Genomic DNA, 21,850 nt, shown 5'->3' with positions numbered 1-21,850 from the left:
AGCTTCAAACACACCATCTGTTTAATGAGACAAAAGACGTTTGTCCTTCTGTCTGTTAATCTGTCTGTGTGCAACATTACTCAAAAACGGAATAACAGATGGAAATTTGCATGAAATTTTCGGGGAAGGTCAGAAATGACACAAGGACTAAATTTACTAGATTTTGGCAGTGATGCGGCTTATAGTCTGGATCCACAGATTTGTTAAGGATTTCCGTAACATTGCGAGATAGCGGCATGGTGTCACTGTAACTATGACAACAGTGAATGCTATGTCGGCTGCCTGCTGCCAGCTGCAACGACTGAGCACACTTGGCAGAGTACTGCGCTCTCTGAGTGCTTTTCTTGTTAGTATGGTTATCAGTCTCCTAAATAAGTACATCATTATATTCTTCTTTCTATGAGTCACCCGCTCAACCAGTTGAGCTAGTGACCCCACTACTAGCCTATATGACTGTATATTTCAGCACATCTAGTAAATACATGTCAACCCATAGTGAAAATGGCCTGCTTGGACACACACTTGATTCTAATTTCCAACAGTGTTGTGAGAAAATTAGCTATAGAGACCAAAACCTTTTTTTGTACCACGCTGTACACATGTTAAATTCTGCTGTAAACTTGGATATTGTAACATGGGAGTCTATAGGGACTGGCTTATTTTTGGAGACTGCCTCAAGTGGCCATTCAAGGAACTGCAGCTTTTGCCCAAACCTGAACATCCATCCATCAATTTTCTATACATCGCCTAATCCTCATTAGGGTCATGGGGGGCTGGAGCCTATGCCAGACGACTTATGGAGAAGGCAAGGGACACTCTGGACAGGTCACCAGTCTGTCACAAGCCTACATATAGAGAAAAACCAGCACACTCACACCTGCAGACAATTTAGAGTTACCAATTAACCTCAGCAGGTTTTATACTGTGGGAGGAAGACTGAGTACCTGGAGAAAACCCACGCATGCACAGGGAGAACATGCAAACTCCATGCAGAAAGATCTCGGGAACATGAACTGGGAATCTTTTAGCTGCAAGGCGACAGTGCTAACCACCGAGGCACTGTACAGAACCAAAACCTAAACAGTGAATGAAAAATAAGGTGAGAAAATAGTGGGTAAAAGGAAACTTAAGTCAGGGCAAGCAGGACTTTAGCCTAGTCTCCTGGGTGAAAGTCTTGTTGCAGGCTTATGGCTTCACCTCCTAGCACAGACCTTGTGGCTCTTTGAAACATTTCTTACTAGACTATAGGTTTAACTTTCAAGGACAAAATGTTTTTCTTTCAGAACATAAATGAAAATGCAGCTAATTTGCAAAGGAATGTAATTTTAGTTAGATGCAATTGTTTTATCAACTCTCTGAAATCGTAGAAGTGAGACAACTCTTTCTACAGTTGAGTTTATACTCTGTGGTATTTATATCGTCCTTTATGTGTAAAGTTAACACTTCTACATTGGGTTGACTGGAAGGACACAGCTATTTGAGAATGCATCGCAGAGCTCATCTGCTGAACGAGCAACTTTTCACTGAACCTCCCAACATTCCTAATTGGCAAAGCTGAGATTTCACAACACTTCCAGCTTGTACAGTACGCCTAAGTTGTTTAGTGAGTCTCAGTGCTAGCCTTTGCTGTGCTGGCAAAACTCACTGGAGTACAATGCATAAATGTGTGCCATGAATAGCAAAAAACCAAAGCAGGAGAGAGACACAGAGATCATCAGCATAAACTGAGTTTACGACCAATCAGAGCTGAAGACAACCTGGTCTTATCACAGCCTGGTTGGGTGTGTGAGTAAAGGGCTAACATGGGAATTGGTGGTTATCTGTGGAGAAGACAGCATGGTATTCCATTTTTCACTTCCTTCCCATTTGCACTGAGGCATTAGTATGTGTCAGGTCAGAGCGGATACCTCCTCTAATTCAACCTCCGTCAGCGGAAAAGCAGATGTCAGCACGTGAGGCACATTCTCTCCATCAAAGAGGGTGTTTTTCTTCTTCCTCTCCTCTGCCTTTGATGGTGCCCCTTCAGAACACTGTTTTTATTCAGCATTACCCATCCATTCCTGCTCAGCGGGGGGACAGGGCTGCGAAGATTTGGCTGCAAATATGAGCTCTGATGGGTCGTTAACATGCTGTGCAACACCACAAGCCCTGTGTTTCTTTAAATTAAGCACGACAAGCTGTAGATCTATAAACACATTGTGTAAATTTAGCTAGTCTTCTCTTTTATCGCGTGAGGGAAAATATTAAATTATTAAGTGTTACTGCACAAAGCCTATAAAATATACATGGTTATTTACAAATTTGTGGGGAGGACAAGGCGACATATATGAATAATACAGATGTGGGAAGTGTTGCTGCTGCTGCTGCTGCTGAAAATTTCGCAGAATGCGGTCATCTGCGAGAAGGAGGGAGTTCAGGCGCACTTTAAAGTACCTGGTCTAGGAAAAGAAACCGCTTCGTTTGTAGCAATGCATCATTCCACCTTGTATCACCCTTTCCATCTGAATTTTCATGCCAACCACAGAAAAGCAAGGCGATAATCAGGAAGATATTACATGAAAAGAAGAAAAAGCAGTATGTGTGTGCAGACTATGCATCGTGATCAGACGGTTTGTTTTGCTGTTTCCATCTGTGAGCTGATAATAGAGTTGGTTTTAAGAATCGTGACACCCTGAACCAAACTGATAAGGAATGCTTATCTCAGCTGTTGTTCAAGGCAAACAATGCAGGGGAACTCAGCTGCTGTTCAGGCAGAAACCACTGGCCTCGTCTTCATCAGTGTCACTTTGAGTCACTTTCCAGTCAGTCTGATGTTAAATAAGATCTACAGCAGGGACTTGCCGGCTTCGCACCAAAATAAATACAGTTCTCCGCCGACACCGAGTGCGTCTTTCACACACGGTGGTGGTAGAAGCAGTATTTTCAAGTTAATCTATTTTTAATCCTCCCCCCAACAAAACCGCTTTAAGACTTGTCACCCGCCTTCCACAGCTGTCCTTTCAATAAGGCTAATGTCAGTGGGATCAACATATCCTCACCACGCTGTTTCGCTCTGAAGTGGTTGACAGCTTGAGTTTACTGGAGCACGGCGCTTATTTTGTGAAACTTTTGGGAGTTATCGCTTTGTGTATCTTATCCTGAGATGAAAGCTTTGCCAGAGTCGAGTATATCTATTTAAGGAGCGATATCGTATATGTGTATTTCCATTTTTGACAAGGGGCTATCGGCTGGAAAGATAAAGCTAATGAGAGACTCAACATCACGCTGGAAATTAAAGGTAAGTAAATCGAGCCTTGACAGGACTTTCGGAGGAAACATTTTCAAATATGTCACACTGAATAAAATGAGTGGATTATTAGCGGTGCTTCCAGCATCTTAAAAAGCATTTGAACTTTTTGGTGCATTAGGCCTTATATCGCCTCCTGCTATGTTGAAATCATGTCTGGAGAATCTGTTTTTCAACAAGATAAAGGTAAATTACTTACTTACTAACTGATAATGTACAAGCCATCGTTCTTCATTTACAGCTCGGCGTGATTCCAATTAGGACTCACATAATACTCCCCAAGTCTGCACCAAATATGAGATGAAATAAATGCGTGCTTCATCTCCCAGAGTTTGAGGCCATAAAAGCTCTCTCACAGGCCCCTTTACACTTTACAGCAGACTCCTAGTCCATAAATCTCGAGCTGTTCCTCCCCTTCATTCTTGATGTTAACTATCCATGATGCTCTAATCACTTTCCTCATCTCTCTTACCACATTTTCCCCTTGAGGAGCAGTTATTTACATAATCAGATATCATTCCAGCTGCCATTTATCCTTTTGAAGATTAGAGATATTGGATTTCTTTTTTCTTGTGATGTTTGATATCATCTTTACTCAGGAACATTGTACACCTATAAACATGGAAACAAATTAAATATACACCATGGTCCAGGCTTTAAAGAGAGGCTATGTAACTTCTGAGGGGAGAAATAACACAATTTCCCACTTACAAATGAGGCAGTAAAACAGACTTTTCAATAAATTCAGGGATTTTACTGCTATATCCGTAAGGCCATGTACTGTATATAAAAGATAGATGTAGCAATCATGACATCACCTGTTGGTTTGTGGACTAGCATTCTGAAGCCTTGAATCTGGTATTTGGTCATCCTCAATTTTGTCTTTTGGAACAAGACAGGTAGATTTTATTGAGCATTCCAAGGAACTATATACTATGATAAAATAGTGACCTGTTTGATAACCCCAGCCTAAAACATACCCTGCTTTATCATCTATTTTACTCTGAATGGGACCATAATTTACTAAATGAACACTATGATGTGCTGAAGGAGACGCGAAACAAGCATTTGAGACGATAAACTCCTTAAGAAAATGTTTACTGAGATGGCAAATTAAGTGAGTGCCATTTTCTTATACCCTTCTTTCCAATCAGGCTTATTTTTGCAGCCAGAGGAGTCGCCCCCTCCTGGCTGTTAGAAAGAATGCAGATTTAAGTCACTTCCCATTCCGCATTTACTTCTCAAACCTGGAAACTTTGCCCATCTTTGATATGCAGTTGATGCTTTTGGCTAATGTTAACCAACGTCAGCAAATGCTGCAGCAAATATTGCTGTAAAATGCACATTATATAAATTTCATTTATCTCAAGTAGTGTTGGACAGTAATGTGTTGCTCAGTAATGTTAATTGGTTATTATTGGATATTAGCTGGGCCTCTCCCCACAGTTGCTGTATTTACACTACCATTCCAAAATTTGGGGTCACCCAGACAATTTCATGTTTTCCATGAAAACTCACACATTTTTCATGTGCTAACATAATTGCACAAGGGTTTTCTAATCATCAATTAGCCTTTCAACACCATTAGCTAACACAATGTAGCATTAGAACACAGGAGTGATGGTTGCTGGAAATGTTCCTCTGTACCTCTATGGAGATATTCCATTAAAAATCTGTCGTTTCCAGCTAAAATAGTAATTTACCACATTAATAAAGTCTAGACTGTATTTCTGATTCATTTAATGTCATCCTCATAGAAAAAAATGCTTTTCTTTCAAGAATAAGGACATTTCTAAGTGACCCCAAACTTTTGTCTCCTCTTCCTCTGTCTCCTAAAATTGTGTTCCTATGCAATTATTCTCACGTACGTTTTATGTATTTTATGCTGGATAACATTTGTTTGTTATGTATCACAAATGTGGTTTTTACTCAACATATCTTTGTCATTTATTTTGTTCCTTTATTGTCGCCTCTTTTCGACCAACCAATCATACATTCGATGGGGTGTAACTCGGGTAACCCAGAAAATGGAAGAGTTTTAAATATACTGTGAAAGGGCAGCATTACAAAGGGGGGGGAAAATTTCAAAACCTAACCTAATCTAATAACGTTTTGGTGCCTGAACCTAATCAAACAGGAAGTAAAGAAGTAAAAATGAACCTTGTCCTACACAGGATGCAAATCCTGGTCTCCTGGGCGAAGGTTTTGTTTCTGATTTATGTCACTATCCTGAGAGTGCAGGAGTTTTTTTGTATAAGAATGTAATTTTTGGGAGGCAGGGTTGATTTGTTATGTGTTTGTGGCTAGCTTGTTACCATTACCCTTTATTACCTTTTTTTTTTAATTGCCTGCTGGTGTTGAAAGGTATGGTGACAGCAGTTTCTTATTTTGAGGATTGGACTTCTTTCATAGTAACTTCCTTTAAAGTCTATACACATAAATTTACAGCAAGGTTAATATTAGTCAGTGTGGATACTAAAATAAACAGATTTTTCAGTGTGCTGTTAATGAAAACTATTATTCCACAATGTAATGCTTAAAGTCATTGGTTCACCACAAATTCATGTCTCTGAACTGTATAACCAGTCTGTGATCAGGAAAGCCACCCTGATCACAGAGGACCCCTCTCCACCCCCTACTTCACTCCTTCCAGTTACTCCCATCAGGCAGACGTTACAAAGTCCCACTGGCCTGCAACATCTATAAAAAAAATCCTTTATTCCCACTGCAATAACCACCCTGAACAAAATGAAATAAGATACTGAACACTACATATATTTTTTTATCGGCTGCTATTTCTTTTCAACATTACTTTTAGACGTCTGTACTTTATGAGCTTGTATTTTAAGTGTGTTTTTATGTGTTGTATTTTTATTGTTGGAGTCTTGTCAAAGGAGAATTTCTGTCACCGTTTGGGACAGACAATAAAGTTTATCTTTCTATCTAAAAGACATGTGCACTGCTGGACAAATCCAAATGTAAGGACAGTTTTGTAAAAACACAGCTGCCTCTTTGGTAAGTTTTGCTAGCGGTGTCATTCCAAACTTGCAGTTGGCATTTGGTACAGCAAATATTTGCTTTTAGTACAGTCAAGTCTGTTGATTTCTTATGCACGAGCAGCAAAAACAACACACAATAAGTACAAACCTACATATATCAGTATATAAATTATACCAGTACTTTTCCTATTAAAATGTGTGTAGTCTGTGGAATTGTTGCTCATGAACTTCTTTGTTTGTGCTATTTTTTCTGAGCACTTTAATTGCCAAATTGTTGTTTGGTTTTATCTCATAATTGTCTCTTGTAGCCACGGTGGTTGCTGTTTTGCAAAAGTTACTTGATCTCATTTAAAAGTCAGTCTATGGTAATTTTCTACTAAACTTTGGCAAGCACAAATATGTTAGAATATACAGAAAACTTCCAGAGGGTTTTTAAAGAAAAGGGAGAACTCTGGTAGCATTTAATGTTTGCCGCCTAGACACTACTAAAGACCATCAGCTAAGCTGTGGCAGTTCTGTCACCCCTGTTGAGAGGCAAGCGCCGGTCCTTACTGCCAGACTGCTTTTGAATTATTTACCTCACACGCCACTGGTTATGGCTGGATTTTTACAACACGACCAAGCAGAGTGCTCCACGCTTACTCAGGCACAAAGCACTGCACATAAAAAAGAGCAGCACAAAGAGGTGGCAGCGAAGGGAGGCACCGGCTGTGAGTAAATAGTTGCACTCAGCAGGTAGCTTTACAAGAGCACTCACCATGCAGTCTGAGACTGACAATGCAATGCATTTGAGCATCTTAATGTAAGTGCAAAGCATGATTGACTATCAAGTTTTTTTTCTTTTACGATGCAGAACAAATGAGTGAGTGAGGGGTAATCTGCTGCGATAAATGTCAAAATAATCCAATTTGTCCAATAATTCTTGAAAACTACAAGAGAGAGCAGCTCTAATGCCTCCACCACATGCTCAGTCTGTGACCTCTATGGTCTGACAGTAGTTAATAAGAAGAATTAGCCACATGGGAAAAAAATCAGACCTCCTGAGACTTTCCTAATGTCTTTGTATCTCCCTGTGCATAACCAATTTAAGGAGGCAAGTCTTGTACCTGCGAAAGCCACCTGTCAGTGCCAGTATGGCGTCCGTTGTGATCACATGGACAGCTTCGTCAATAATGTTCCCCAGGGCTTGGGCCTCCGCCTTACTGACAGCCCTAGAGATGTCTCCATAATGCAGGAAACCTGCAGGGAAAAGACCACACGGTTATTAGTCTGGGAACCAGACATCAATCACAGGCATTTGCTCTGGGGAAGTGGAGAGTCAGGGTGAATTAAAAGTAAGGTAAAAATGTGATATGTTCTGCAGGCTGATAGAAGGCGACTGATGGTGTACGTCTGCTGCAAACACAAGAGGATCACAGTCGCTGCAGAAAGTGATAAATTATAACTGATGTATTGATGGGTATCTTTTGATTTCTTGACTCTCACTTTGAAATTCCTCCTCTCTTTGTGCTACAGAGAAAGCATAAATTCAGAGCAATAGCACCAATTAATTGCATAGCCTTTAATGATAATTCTGTCTGGGCTGTGGTAAAATTAATGGGATAGTTCATGCTTCTGCTCTTTTAAGATTTACAGAATACAGTGGAGAGATCAGGGTTCAAACACATTTACCATGTCAAAAACTTGCATTATTTCTCCGCACGGAGTGGAGACTGCAGTGTTCCGGATGGTGGATTATGACCAGTTTGATGAAGATGTCTGTCAGCATTATACATTATCAGATGGAGCTTCAAACTGAGTGGGAATTTGCGAGCAGTGGAATATAATGTTTTGAGTTGAGTCATGCAGTGCTACAGTATGTGCATCCAGAAACATCCTGAGCAGTCAAAGAGGCAGAGAAATGATGCACATTAATGAAAAGTTACAAATCAAGATTTCTTTTAACTGGCAAGTACTTTATGGAATCTCTAGAAGCCCGTTTTGCTGTACTTCTGTTCTCTCAGGTAAAAGTTTCAGATTTGAGCATCACATCATCTTATTGAATAATCACTGCAAATGTTTGCTCTAAACTACAACTTTTTCTACTGCTTGTCCCTCTGTTTCCAACCACTTTTAATGCTTTTTTCCATGCTGTAAAGGATGGGACGGTGATGCCAGAGTATTAGCAGGTCCACCACGTTGGTCCAGAATGAAATATCTCATCACCTATTGCTTTGTGCATGCATGGCTTCTCAAAGCCCACTGATTTTCTTTCAGCACCACCAACTGGTTAACATATGTGATTTGAGTATGGGTCTGCAATTTAATGCAGATTATTTACAGTCCAATGAGCTCTGGTGATGCCCTCGCTTTTCATCGGGTCATGATTTTACACTCAGGACTTTGGTTTATGGACAAATGTCTTTGAAATGAATGATACCTTTATGAGCCTCAGTTGACCTAAACTCCCAGTCTGCTGACAGAGACATCCATCACATCTGTATTTTGTAAAGTCCTCAGACTAAATAAACAATAAATCTAAAGTGATCACAGGGAGGCTATGAAGGTGAGTTATGGCAGAACATGAACACATATTACAGGAAATTTGGATCTCTGCACACCACGAAAGTTTAAACTCTGGACTGACTGAAATACATTCTGAAATAAATGCATGCTTATTAGCAAATACCTGCATAATAACATGCTAAACTGAAGTGATAACAGTGGTAAAGACTGTTTTCAGTTTAAACTAAAGGTTAAACTGCAAAAAGGACAAGCAATACCAGCATGAGGTAATGTCTACATGTTCAGAAACAGGACTTGGAGTCTCTGCTCTGAGTTGGATGCTTTTACAACTCAAGGCCAATATGAAGGGGTTTGGAAGCAGAGTGGTCCACCCCAATTTCTGTAGTTTTTGAGAAAAATGGGTTCAAAAAATGGTCTAACATTTGAAGTGCCACTGTAATGCTATATTTGAGTTGTGGGTTTGACCAATTTGCCACTAAAATCTAGACCATAAAATATTACAGAAATTATATGAAACTCAGTTTGGATTTTTTGTGGGTTAGACCACTCTGCTTCTAACCCCCTCAACTGATGCCTTTTCCTTTCGCATGTCCACAAAGGTACACGACGTAAATTTAATATTTTACCCAAGACTGCATTGGGCCCATAATTTGTGGCTGCACAGTGTCCACATTGGAAGCGTGCCAACAATGTATGTACTAGGAAAACAAACGGTTCTTTAAACAAATGCATGTTTTGAGGAGAGATTGTACGAGTGTTTTCTCTGTCATTCACACCTTTATAATTCATCATTAAAAGAGTTCTACTTACAGTAGTCGCTGCTGGAATTTAGAGGGATTTAGATTTGTACATGCTTCCCATCGAGGGTGACGAAACACAGTCATAAGTTCTAGATTCTTTAGAAATCCTGTGTGTGTAGTCACACTGACTGTGAGTGCTGCAGCCCAACCGTAACAAACTATTAAACCCTGTAAGAAGTGTGACGTTTCAGAGACATCCACAGGAGCCCAATGCAACTGTCTGCATAGCACTCATGTTATTATAGTGTGAATAGAAACGTGTGACCACTGTATCATAAGTCACCATAATTTAGCAGGTATTTGGGTAGCGTAGGTAGGCGGGTTAGCACTAAGGACCTTGCCAAAGGGTCCTCACTGGACAGTTGTGCCCTGACCTGTCCATGATTTGAACCATCAATCTCCCTTACCAAAGTCAGGTGTGCCAGTTACTGAGCTATCCAGCTGTAAGTCTAACGATGTACTTGCTACAAAGAATGTATGCATGTATCCAATTTCATGGTAATCCATAAAGTACTTGTTGAGACATTTTACCAACAACCACAAATGTCAAGATTGTGATGGTGTCAATCCATCTAGTACCTCGCTAGCAGCTACTTACTGAGACAGTTCACAGGATAAGTGAAGAGTTTGGATTGCAAACATTACAACAGCAAAAAGCTAGATTAATCCTCTGGAGACTATGAATGCTTGTAAGAAAGATCGTGGGAATCCATCCAGTAGTTGTCGAGATATTTTGTAGACTGTCCAAGAGACATTAACAGTAGCAGGAGTATGGCTCTGGCATGGCTAAAATTTAGACTGTGCTATTTTAACATGACTGCAAAGACCAAAAACTGCTACAGAAAATGAATTTAGAAGCTCTGCTTTTATCTATTTAACTGTTTCTTCACACTGAGCATTACAGCCTCACAGAGCTACTGAGGACTCTTAGTTCTTCAATGATTTTTAGAACCAAATTGCTTCCCTCTTGTTCTGTAAACAATCCCAAAATCGTTATCCAAACTCTGTAAATAGAGTAAACAGCAATATTACAAAAGCAATGAAGAATGAATCCCAACACAAATATGAACCAAAATCTAAGGTCTCAAACAAATTCTAACTTTCCCACTGTGAGTTAACAACCTCTCATGGTCTTTGCCCACTCTGCACTGATGATTGATGGGGCTTGTATGCATTCAGAAGCAAAGACTCTCCTCCACTGTCTATATTCACTGATTTAAAAATTAAAAAATAAAAAAACACCCCGGCTGCCTTTTCCATTGTGATTTTCGACAGTAAAATCCCTGCTGGTCACTTCTCTGCTCACTTTAGGGAAAACACATTAAACATCGAGCCTCACATTAGGAGGCTCCCCTGAGACCAGAAAGTATTAAAAAAGTCCCGAATGGCATGCAGGCCTCTGCTAGAGAAACTTCATGATTAGGTCTTTGAGTCTTTCTTGGAAACAAACTCGAGTTGAAATTTTCACTCTGTAATTTGTGAAGTGGCAGAGTGAAGGTGGTGAGATGTTGATGTACCACTTTGTTGCATCCGGTTGAGATGAATGCTGGGTTCTGCCAGAATGTCGCTGAATGAGCGTAGCCCTCTGCGGTACCACTTCTCTCCTGTCTTAGGTCCAACCCCAAACACACTTGTGAACAGCTGGCAGGAAAAGAAGCAAGGACGTAATCAAGACGACACGCTCTGAAATGACAGGCTCTTCTCAGAAGGGCTTAGCATTCAACACGGAGAAGAGCTCTGTGTCCTTAAGAGATGGCAAATGCAAATCATTTTCACAGCGGTTTCACAGCTCCAGAGTGGATAAAGCAGAAGAACAAGCAAGTTGTTTTTCCCCTACTGACCTTCAGTGTTTGATACCTTTCATCTGAGAGTATTTTCTCAACTTCAAACGAACGGCCATATTGAAGGATCTCCTGCAAAACATAAAAGTAGATGGTATTATTAAGGAGAGTGCTGTCTGTGTCAGTATCAACATGTTTTCCACTGGTTTCTGTTCCATCAGTCATTAAAGAGGGGCCCCAAATTGCTGCTCATTTGAAAACCACTTAAATCAGGTGTCCTCATTTCCTTTTCCTTTCTTTTCATTTCACAAAATAACAACTTTGTGGTTGTGAAACCTGGAATTAATGCCGGTTTTATGGCGTTCATAAAAAGCCCATGATGATGTTTTCCCAGCTTCTATTGTTTGCTCTGGAACAACTTTCTCCTGCATCTAATTGTGTGGCGCTCTCAGCAGAGCACTATTAATTTGCTGGTCACATTTTAACTGTCTTCATTACGAGAAGGCGTAAAAACCAGGTAGCAGTTGTCTAGTTAATATCAGCCATCTTCCATGGGGAACTGTAAAAAGAATGAGCCTGTATATTTTTTGTTTTACAATAGGTGTCCATGTGCATTTAAAGCCTGTGCACGAAGGATGACAGCTAGTATCAATGAAGCAGTGAACCTGAGATCCAGACTGTGAGTACAGTGCAGTTTGAAGCAGCCTTCACTGCTCAATGATGCATCCACCCGTCCACCTCTGCTTTTCTGCCCTCCAGCTAAAGCCAACCTCAAACGCCGGGATAATGCTTCAACACACACGCTGCTCTGGGAAAGACACACTCCCTCACATGCACAGCGCCTCTCTGTCTTTCACACACACACACAGAAAACACACACTGACTATTCATCCCCAACTCTGCCTCGGTGCTCCCGGACTTTCATGTCAGTGGGTTTATATCTTTTCACCACTTTGGATGTTCAGTCGGCAGTGAGCAGTTCAGTCGCTGCTGACAGAGTGTCACTCCGATGTTCACCGGCACATCAAGCGTTTTGTTTTTCCTCTGTTTGGTTTCACTTTGTTTCTCGTGCCACGTTATTTTCTTGCTTTGAGTGGCGATCTGTTCAAAGAGACAACCTAGCGAGAGGAAAACGTACGTCTGAATCGTGTAGGAACAACAAGAAGGAGAGGTCATTGGCAGGCAGTCTAATTTGGTCTCTTTGAGACATTTATGTTATTTTGTTTAATGAATCTGCCTCGGCGCTGACAGATTTGACAGATTTGGAGTCTTGCTCTGTGTTTGTTGGGTTTAACATGTCAGAAAGTTGGATCGCAGAGCTCACTTTGTTATCCTACAGAGACCCGGCGCTCTCTCCCAGCATCATTTCTCAACACTTTCCCTGACAGCTTGCCATGATTTCTGCCCTGAGATCGACTATAGGTGAGAGGATGAAGTGACCCAATAAGACTTTTTTTTCCCTCAAAGATGAAATAAATGTGTCTGATGTCTGTCAGTGTGTGCTGCAGGTGTGCAACCTAGCAAGTTCTGTTAGTGTGTCTGTCTACTCGAAAACTTTTTTTTTTATATATATTTGAAAGATTGGAGTCAACATTGAATTTTTTTAACCTTCAGCACCTGACAGCAAATGTGTTCTGCAAGATGAAATTCCACTTTGGCATCTCCTCCACAAAGCGTATTTGTGCAGGTGGCTGGGCTAAAGATTCAGCTGCAGTCTTCTTGATGGCACAATAAAACAATAAGAAAAAAATAAACGAAAACTCCAGCAAAAATTTATTTTTGTCTTTCTCATTGGTACACTTCAACTAGTCTTTGTATCTCAATGAAAAACTAACCTGAGTTTATAATGCTCCAAACATATAAAAACTGTTTCTTGCAACATGCTTAAACATATGGCTTCTTCATCACATTGATGTCTCATTATATCGCTGTGGTTCTATGAGACATTTCTTATTTAAAGATACTATTTGTCCTATTCCATGCTTTTCTTGTTCTAGTATCAGAAGAGCACCAACAATGTGTTTGTCTATTCTTTATATTCAAATCATTTAAAGACCCCTTCCAGTAAAAATCAAGTTTTTAACCTTGTTAATGTGTCTATATGGTGTTTTTTTTTTTATATGCTGGAAGACACATTATGAACAAGATGACCAGTCAGTGGCTGCGATGGTTTTAAACACATGGATTCTGACTTCCAGGGATTCATATGTAACAATCCTGTCAGCTCGCAGGGTGGGGCTTTCTGTATCATGATTCTTTTTCAGGATCAGTTTTGGGGTCGAACATGTAGGGCTGAATCACTCCATTATTACAACTTGTCACTGTGAGGTGTAGATTAGTTTTACAGTGTTGGGGCAGAGATGTAGGTGAGTTGGTGTGCTGGAGCTGCCCAGAGCTGAGATATTACACATTCTAAAGGAAACAACTGACATAGTCACATCTGAGCCATTTTAAGGCAGGGACAGATTATTTTCATGCATAAAACTTCTAAATATCTAACTTGGATACAGCAAGATGAGCTGTCAGAATTAATCAATGACCAGAGATGGTCTTCAAAAATGAAAAGCTGAGTAACTTCCTGAAACTGCTGTGAACTATAATTTTAGCAAGAGGAAATTGGGCACTATTCCAGTTATTATAGTGTACAGTTTAAAAATGTTTTCAGCGGTAGATTAATAAACATTTGGACCCACATCAATTGGCCCTAGAAAGATTCCTCCTTTTGTGGTGCGTTTCTCAAAAATGAAGATTCTGTCCTTTTGACTTTTCTCTTGATGTAGCTGGTGCGATTTGAGTACAACAGTTTATTCCATCTTTCTTTGAAAGCTTGCAATATAATGCACATTGCTCGCTTTTTTGTTGGTTTTTTTGACACGTCATAACTTTGTATTTAAAAGAGGACATTTTTGTTAAATATTAGTTATTACATAATGCAGTACTAAAGCACACCTTGATGTATTCCTAAATGTTAAATAGGTAAATTAGTTTTACTGGTACATGATCCACACATATATGGCACTTTTTAACGTTAGCTAGGTTCTACAAGCACTTTACAATGTGTTTCTCATTCACCCATGTGAATGAGATGTATAGAGGTGCTATGCAAGGTGTCTGTCTCGTCAAGAGCTACTTTGGGTTCAGAGTCTTGTCCAAGGACACTTTGTCACATGCATGGGTCAGGATCCAACCACCAACCAAACAATTAGGGGACAACTTACTTTAGTACCTTTGACAACAATGCAATTAGGCAAAAACTGTCTAACACAGGGGTTTTCAAACTTATTACTCAAAGGTAACATGACTGGTGATTACAAAATAATATTTAATCAACTCACTTAGAACTTTTAAGCAACAGACATTCCAGTTAAAGACATAAGATAGTCAGAATACATCGGAGCCTAATGGGAGATGGTTTATGTGCAGTCAGTGTGACCCCTAAACTCTCATGGGTGATTACTCCACAAACATCACATCTCTTGCGATAAGATCAGACATGGTTCAGATGGTTAGTCCATATTTATGCCTGTTTCAGATATATTTTCTCAGTTACACTAGTTGTAGATACTGTCTACTGGAGCAAATAAGCAAATTACTTTCTGTTCTGCCCTGCAGCAGAACTTCGTGTGCTGCAGTGCCCTCTACTGATTTATTCATGGAAATGATGTTAAAGCAGGGCATTTTCGAAGAGAGCTTTTAGTGTTGGTCAGGTCATGAGAGGATCTGGATGTTGCTGCTTCTTCTTCTGCTGTTTTCATTTCAGTGTTGTGGCCTTGGAAAGTACCTGTCTGTAAGTATCTCAGTTTGTTTAACTTGCCTTTTTCGATTGTGTGTTTATGTATTGATTTTATTCTGATTTCTATTTGCAATTTGTTCTTGTTACAGTTTTACGGTTCAAAATAAAGTGATCTTCCGTCATAAGAAAAGTCACGCCTTGAGTTTTGAGGAATCACACATTTGCTAGCTGTCTACCTACGAAACAAGAAAACTCATAGGGAGGACAGGATACTTTCTCTGTGTGAACAAGGAGCTGATTCTCTAGTGTTACTTTACTGTACGATCCTGAACAACATGAACAACACACAACACTCTCTCCTACTGTTAGCATTGCCATGACAGCAATGTCATTGATAGGGTCAAATTCTTAAGGCAGGGAGAATCTAACCCTAGAAATGGAGAGCTGGATCAGTGGCCCTGTTCCAGGGCATACTCAGGGACATGCAAGGGACATAAGTCACACTAATATTACATTCATCTGGAGACTGGACTGCTGTGGAGAACCTCCAGCTACACTGTAAACTCAGTTTCACTAACAATTTCTTGATCAATAGGAAACGCATTTCAACAAAGAAACATTGTGTTGCACATAAAATATTGCATTCATAACACAAGGTAAATGCTGGGTACAAACTTAATTGTTGTTTGTCTCAGATTTAGACCAATCAAAGCCTGGAATTTATGAAGCCCAGGTCTATCAGTAAGTCTCCCATCACTACACTCTTCATGCGCTGTGTTCTTTCCCTTGCATCTGCCTATCAAGGATTTATACTTTTGTACCTTAATCCTTGTAACTTTTAAAGAGGTTTTGTTTTATTTCTGACATAATGTTTGTCCTCTGGCATTAATGAATTGCATGATTTGCTATGTTTCCTCTGACTTTTGACAGAATTTGCTGTCCTCGAGCTAAGAAACACCTGATTCAGTTGCACTTTGCTACAAGAATTTACCTAGCATTGACTTCTTAGCAATCATGCTTGTGTTATACCATTTAAATATTTAAAACCTAACCACCATCAACACCCACCACCAGGTCTAAAGGATTACTGTCAATATGTAAATGGTTTAATGAATTCTCTCACTCACTGTATATCACTTACTACTAAAAGTCTATAAAGATCAGGATGTACTATAATATTACAACCATCCCATTGATTTTCACTATTTTAGCTCAGTAATCCCATCATCTATATTTATCAATATGAGAAGCTACTTTCCAATCTTGAATTAATTTCTTACCTTCAAAGTAGCTGCTAATTATTTCATAACGGTATAAAAAGGAAGTCTGAGGAACCTGATAGTTGCAAGGTGAGATAGGAAATCAATCACAGTAAACATTGCATCATTTGTTTTTTTGCAAAGAAACTAATTGGAAAGCTTTCCTAGTTTGAAAGGTTGAGAGTCAGCTTCTAAAAATGTTTATTTTTATTTATTTATTTAGCAAGCAAGTTGTCAGAAAATCAAACCCGGAGGACAAAAGATGAGCAATCATAGATGTAAAATTATGACAAATAATTTAGGACTTTGTTGCATGAAAGCGTTTTCCATCCTTTCTATTTATTACAGCAGCCCAAATTAAATGCTGCTGTTTCCTGATAACACTGCTCTCCACATATAACAAAGATGGATTGGTCAGCTGGATTCTGGATTGCGTGAAGTCACTCTGCATGCTGAATCCGGGCCTCACCTCCATGACAGCCTTGGAGTGTTCCCCCAGGCAGGGCAGGTCCTCTGTGGCCCCCAGACACTGCACCGCCCAAGGCAGACTCTTCAGGACAGATGCAGCCCTCCTGAAGGCCAGGCACGGACCTTCCATCTCATTGAATTCATAGCTCTCTGCCAGTACTTCGAATGCATCCTGCAGAGGGAGGTAGGCAACGACAGGAGAAGAATAGTGAGGGCGATGGAAAAACACACATTTCTACCTACATATTGTAAAATAAGCACTCAAGGGTGCTTCTTGCAGGAATCTCTAATTGTTTAAAGTATTTAAACAATGGAAAGTAAGAGAAAACCGAGAAGAGAAATAAAGACCATGTAAAAATGTGTCAGATGTGCATTCACATGTGAGAAGCACTGACCCATAAAGGAAACCAGACAAGGGTAGGAGCTCCCTCCATTTCCTTCCCCCATCCTCCCTGTCTGTGTTCCTGTCCCTGTCACTGTGCAGTGAGAGCTGCTGCATGTTGCCTTCTTCTGGGTGACCGGACAGAGACATTAGGTGCTGGTGAAAACCAGACAGGAACCTGTCATCTTCCACTTGTTCACAACAGGTTCCCCAGAGGACAGTCATGGATTTCCCCTTTACAAATACAACATATTTCCTCAAACAGGATACAGTCAGGATCCTGGCAGCAGTTAAACAATCTAGTAGAAAGCACAGACTTTCTACGACATTCAGAGCAGGTAACTATGAGATATCCACACGATTCTCAGATTTCAGGAATCCCTTATCACAAAAATCCTTCTTCCATAAATCCATCCATTATTTATACACAGCTTAATCCTCATTAGGAGCGCAGGGGTCTGGAGTCTATACCAGCTGATTTAGGATGAAGGCAGGAGACACCCTGGACAGGTGACCAGCCAATCATAGGGCTACATATAAAGACAAACAATCGCACTTATGGACAATTTAGAGTTACCAGTTAATCTCAGCATATTTTTGGACTACAGGAGGAACCCGGAGTACTCGGAGAAAATTCGCGCATGCACAGGGAGAACATGCAAACTCCATGCAGGGATCTTCTAGCTGCAAGGCGAAAGTGCTAACCACCAAGCCACTGTGCATCCTTCTTTTCTTTTTTGGTTCGTTCTGTATGTTTTATGAACTTAAAAGTTTAAAATAAAAACTATGAAGAAAGGACACTGGTTGCTTCTACCCAGATCAGGTGAGAGAGAGTAAAGAGTGACAAAATCAGCGAAGACAGTAGGATGTGGTGGCAGAATGGGTTAAGCAGAGGACTTTGCTCATAGGAATGTGGTTTGGATCCCATGAGAAGTCAAACGACATTGTGACTTTTAGATTGACTTTTGCCTGTTGCTGGCTTAGAATACAGAAAGGAGAGTTGGGGAGAGTTATTACAAATTCTGACTTTTTGCCCCTTTTCCAAAATTCCGCATCCTGCAGCTTTAAATATTTCTATTAATGTTGAAGTCTGTACACAAATTTCAAACAATTTACTGTGTAGAATTCTTTAATTGGTGCCGCGCTGTGACTGCACATTCCACAACTAACAAACATTACTTAATAATGCTTAATAGATGGTGACACTATACCCTTCCCATTTCAGGAATAGTTGGTTTTTTGTCTCTATTCAGTGTATTTGTGATTTTGTTCAAGTACAACCCAGCAAAGAATGGACAAATAGACTAAACAAGTCTTTAAACTGTTGGTGATTATTCTACATTATCCACATTCAAAATTCAAGCACTTTCGTTGTTACTGCACTTCCAGAGGATGAAATGAGAAAAAAAAAAATCATTGAACAACTTCAGAGTCACACTTTCTGTTCGAATGTATTGGCACATCGAACATTTGACACCCTGCTAAGCATCACAGTTACACAGTTTGAGCTACTGTTGCAGAACTAAGTTATACTCGGAGAACTGGACCATCATCACTATAGTCATTCAATAGCTTGAAAAGTAATACTTTGATGTGGGTTAGGATAAAACATTTTAAAAGTCTCAGAGATGGAGCCAGTTGGTACAGACTCAAAGAGCAGCAGGTGGGGTTTGTGACTAAAAACACAAGACCATTATTTGTAAAACGCAGCACACTTCTGAAAAAAATAAGTTACCCCATATTAAAACAGGAGGGTGGAATTCTCTGAAATAAGGTGTCAGGTAGTTCTTTCTATTTAGCCATCAACTTAAAAACAATCAAAGAAGACATTTCCAAGAAAGGATTTAAAAACTACAGCACAGTAGCAGAATATCAACTGCAGCTACTGAGAAAAGAATAGTAAAGCACATTAAAAATGTCACAGAAAAGTAATTTGAGACAATTATCACATTTCAGTCATTTATAGAAGCACATAATACGAAATGCTGTGTTGCTGCAAAAAAAAATCCTGAGTGTCCCGAGTATTCTTCTTGCCAAAACCTCACAGCATTTTCTCTGATGTGCTTCTGAACGATGGAGATGTGATAATTGCATGTTATCTCACTAAGTAGTTTTAATTTGGTGTATTTTTACGCTGTATGCCTCCAACAACAATTCATTTCTAAGTTTTATTATGTTTCAAACAAGGACTTACCCCCTTATCATTTGCAACATTTTAGGAAAACCTGTTACAGTAGAGCAAAGTCAGTTAAACTGCTGCTTATTGATATACAGTCTCTTCAGTCCATTTCTATGCATCAACGATAATGATTCAACTGCAACAACATGCATATGACACAGAGTGCTAACTACCCAAACTCTAGCAAACTACCTGCTATCACTAAAAGGAGTTTAAAGAAATAAGTTCAATAAACTGACGCCCCTGAAATGCTTATTTTAATTTGTCTGTCTCATCTGTTTCCACTCTGTGGATGTAGACCCTGTAGTGTAATATTTTTTGGGTACGATGTGCTAAAAATAAAAGCAATGCTATTAGACTGAAGACCAGGGTTAAAACATATGTATAAAATACATAATGATGAATATTCTAGTAATGACTGATGTTTTGATGGTATGGTGTGTGTCTGTGGAGGACACACACACAAACATACAGCTGGAAGGTCAGTATAACCTGTAACTTTGGTGTGAAGATACATGCTTTGTAGAAAAGGATATGTGGAGTACTCAAAACGTAATGGTGTAAACATAAAGCAATATAACTTTTTAAAGAGGTGTATCAGAAACATAACAATACATAAAGGCATAATATTCATAAAATTGGTCTTAGAATAAAACGTTTGAACGTCTGGACATGTTCTCTGTAAAATATGACCTAATGACAACCTAATATGCATGTTCTTTGTAAAATGTGACCTAATGGCAAAATATGTTAACCTGATGTCAAGATCCGACCAATAGATTAAGAAAAGTTTATGGTTTAAAATTGTCACTCCGGTCTTACGCTCTATAAACGTGGAAAAATGACCAACTGTCACAGCATGAAATATGACGCACAGCTCAATATTTTTAGATTTTCTTGGGGTGTTAATCACTGCTAAGAACTACTCCTGGATTTTTGTCGACAATAAATCCTGCTGCCTCCGAATGATGACTTCTCTTGGAGATTTTTTGAAGCTCTTTAAACATTTGAACACGGTCAAGTCTTAGACTCTGGCCCATGATTTGTGACTTAGATTCCACTTCAGCCTGAGGGCTGGGTTGTGCCTGAAAAGGCCTAGTTATACGTGGATAATGCTGTACACTTTTAGACAGACATCCATAGTGTTGCATTAATTTATCAAAAATGCTACAGAAACAGTTGTATAAAAAGTAATGTTTGATTGAGAAATTCAAACCCTGCAAACTTTTGCCCTTTTCAGGCGTGGGGTATTGTACGTGCATACACTGTATATAAAAGATGGACGAAGCAGGGCCCAGCAGGGGGCGACTTCTCTGTTTGCAAAAAGAAGTCTGATTGTATAGAAGACTACGAGTGAATGATCCTACTTCTCACGTGATTTTTTTTTTTTTTGCCTAAGTGTAAGAGTTTTTTTATTGATTCTTGAATTTCCCTCAGGATTAATTAAGTATCTATCTATCTATCTATTAGACAATAAAGCAGGGTATTCTTTAGGTTGGGGTTACCATGTCAGATCAGGCTTCAGAGGAGTAAGATGGCACTAGCCAAATTTCAAATCGGCAGCAACAAAACCTTTGTCAACAAACCAATCGGTGATGTCACAGTAGCTACGGTCCACCTTGGATATACAGTCTACAGGTAGGTAACACTGCTTCTTCAAAACTCTCCAGATACGATTGCATTCTGTTATTCAGACATACTGGAGGGCATTTTATGTCAGTGTTCCTCTTTGTTTTATTCAGACACACCCACAACAGTGACACAGAGAACCAAGATGTATGCGTGATGCTTTGTCATTTACTCACAGTTGAACAGTAAAATCAAGGTTCAAGGAACTACTAATACACAAGAGACTAAACCTAACCTACTAACATCTCAGCTTGTGGACACTTTTAGTAATATGACCACCTTTTCTCACAGCAGACAATTTAGAAAAAGCACAACTGTTACTAATAATATAAACATTTCTGTTCTACTCTATTACTGCTTTGTTTGACACAAATGTACCATGAAAGCATGATGGCCTGAACAACAGCAGGAATCTGAAACTGAAGCAGCTAAATGGGTCAATATATGATTGTGTAACTTTTTGTAACGTAGTTGACAGGTATCATCGTTGACATTTTTGCTGTTTTCAGGCCTAAAATCAACATGGCTGCCTATAACCAAACACCACATGGCATTTTGAGAGAAAGATTCTTCTAAAATATTATATATGCAATTGAGTAAAATTGAAATTGAAAGTTATTCATAAAGATATTGCAGTAAACCTGTTGACATGCGATAAAGCCACGCTTGACTCACACATTTCTTTATATTAAATAACAAAGAAAGCCTTGGAGTCTTGCCAGTCTTTTTTTCAGGAGGAAATGACATCATGTGGAGCAGGTTATGTGATTTGGAATTAACACACTTCCTTGAGAGGTGTTTTTGTAATGGGGAACTTAGTTGAAAGTGA

General features: G+C 39.5%; 1 protein-coding gene across 1 annotated transcript in view; it reads right to left on the bottom strand.

The window, feature by feature from the left end:
* Positions 1–21,850, bottom strand: part of dntt (deoxynucleotidyltransferase, terminal) — a 120,855-nt gene that overhangs the window by 72,057 nt on the left and 26,948 nt on the right. The window contains exons 4-7 of the mRNA XM_055018782.1: positions 16,833–17,003; positions 11,432–11,503; positions 11,108–11,231; positions 7,392–7,524 (exon numbers count right to left, since the gene is read on the bottom strand). Of these exons, the coding sequence (XP_054874757.1) occupies positions 7,392–7,524; positions 11,108–11,231; positions 11,432–11,503; positions 16,833–17,003 (500 nt within the window). The remainder of the gene's footprint in view (positions 1–7,391; positions 7,525–11,107; positions 11,232–11,431; positions 11,504–16,832; positions 17,004–21,850) is intronic.

The sequence above is a fragment of the Amphiprion ocellaris genome, chromosome 16 (assembly GCF_022539595.1).
Source record: "Amphiprion ocellaris isolate individual 3 ecotype Okinawa chromosome 16, ASM2253959v1, whole genome shotgun sequence".
In the NCBI taxonomy this organism is placed as follows: Eukaryota; Metazoa; Chordata; class Actinopteri; family Pomacentridae; genus Amphiprion; species Amphiprion ocellaris.
The sequence above is the reverse complement of the archived record's forward strand: the minus strand, read 5'-3'. Positions and strand labels throughout refer to the sequence as shown.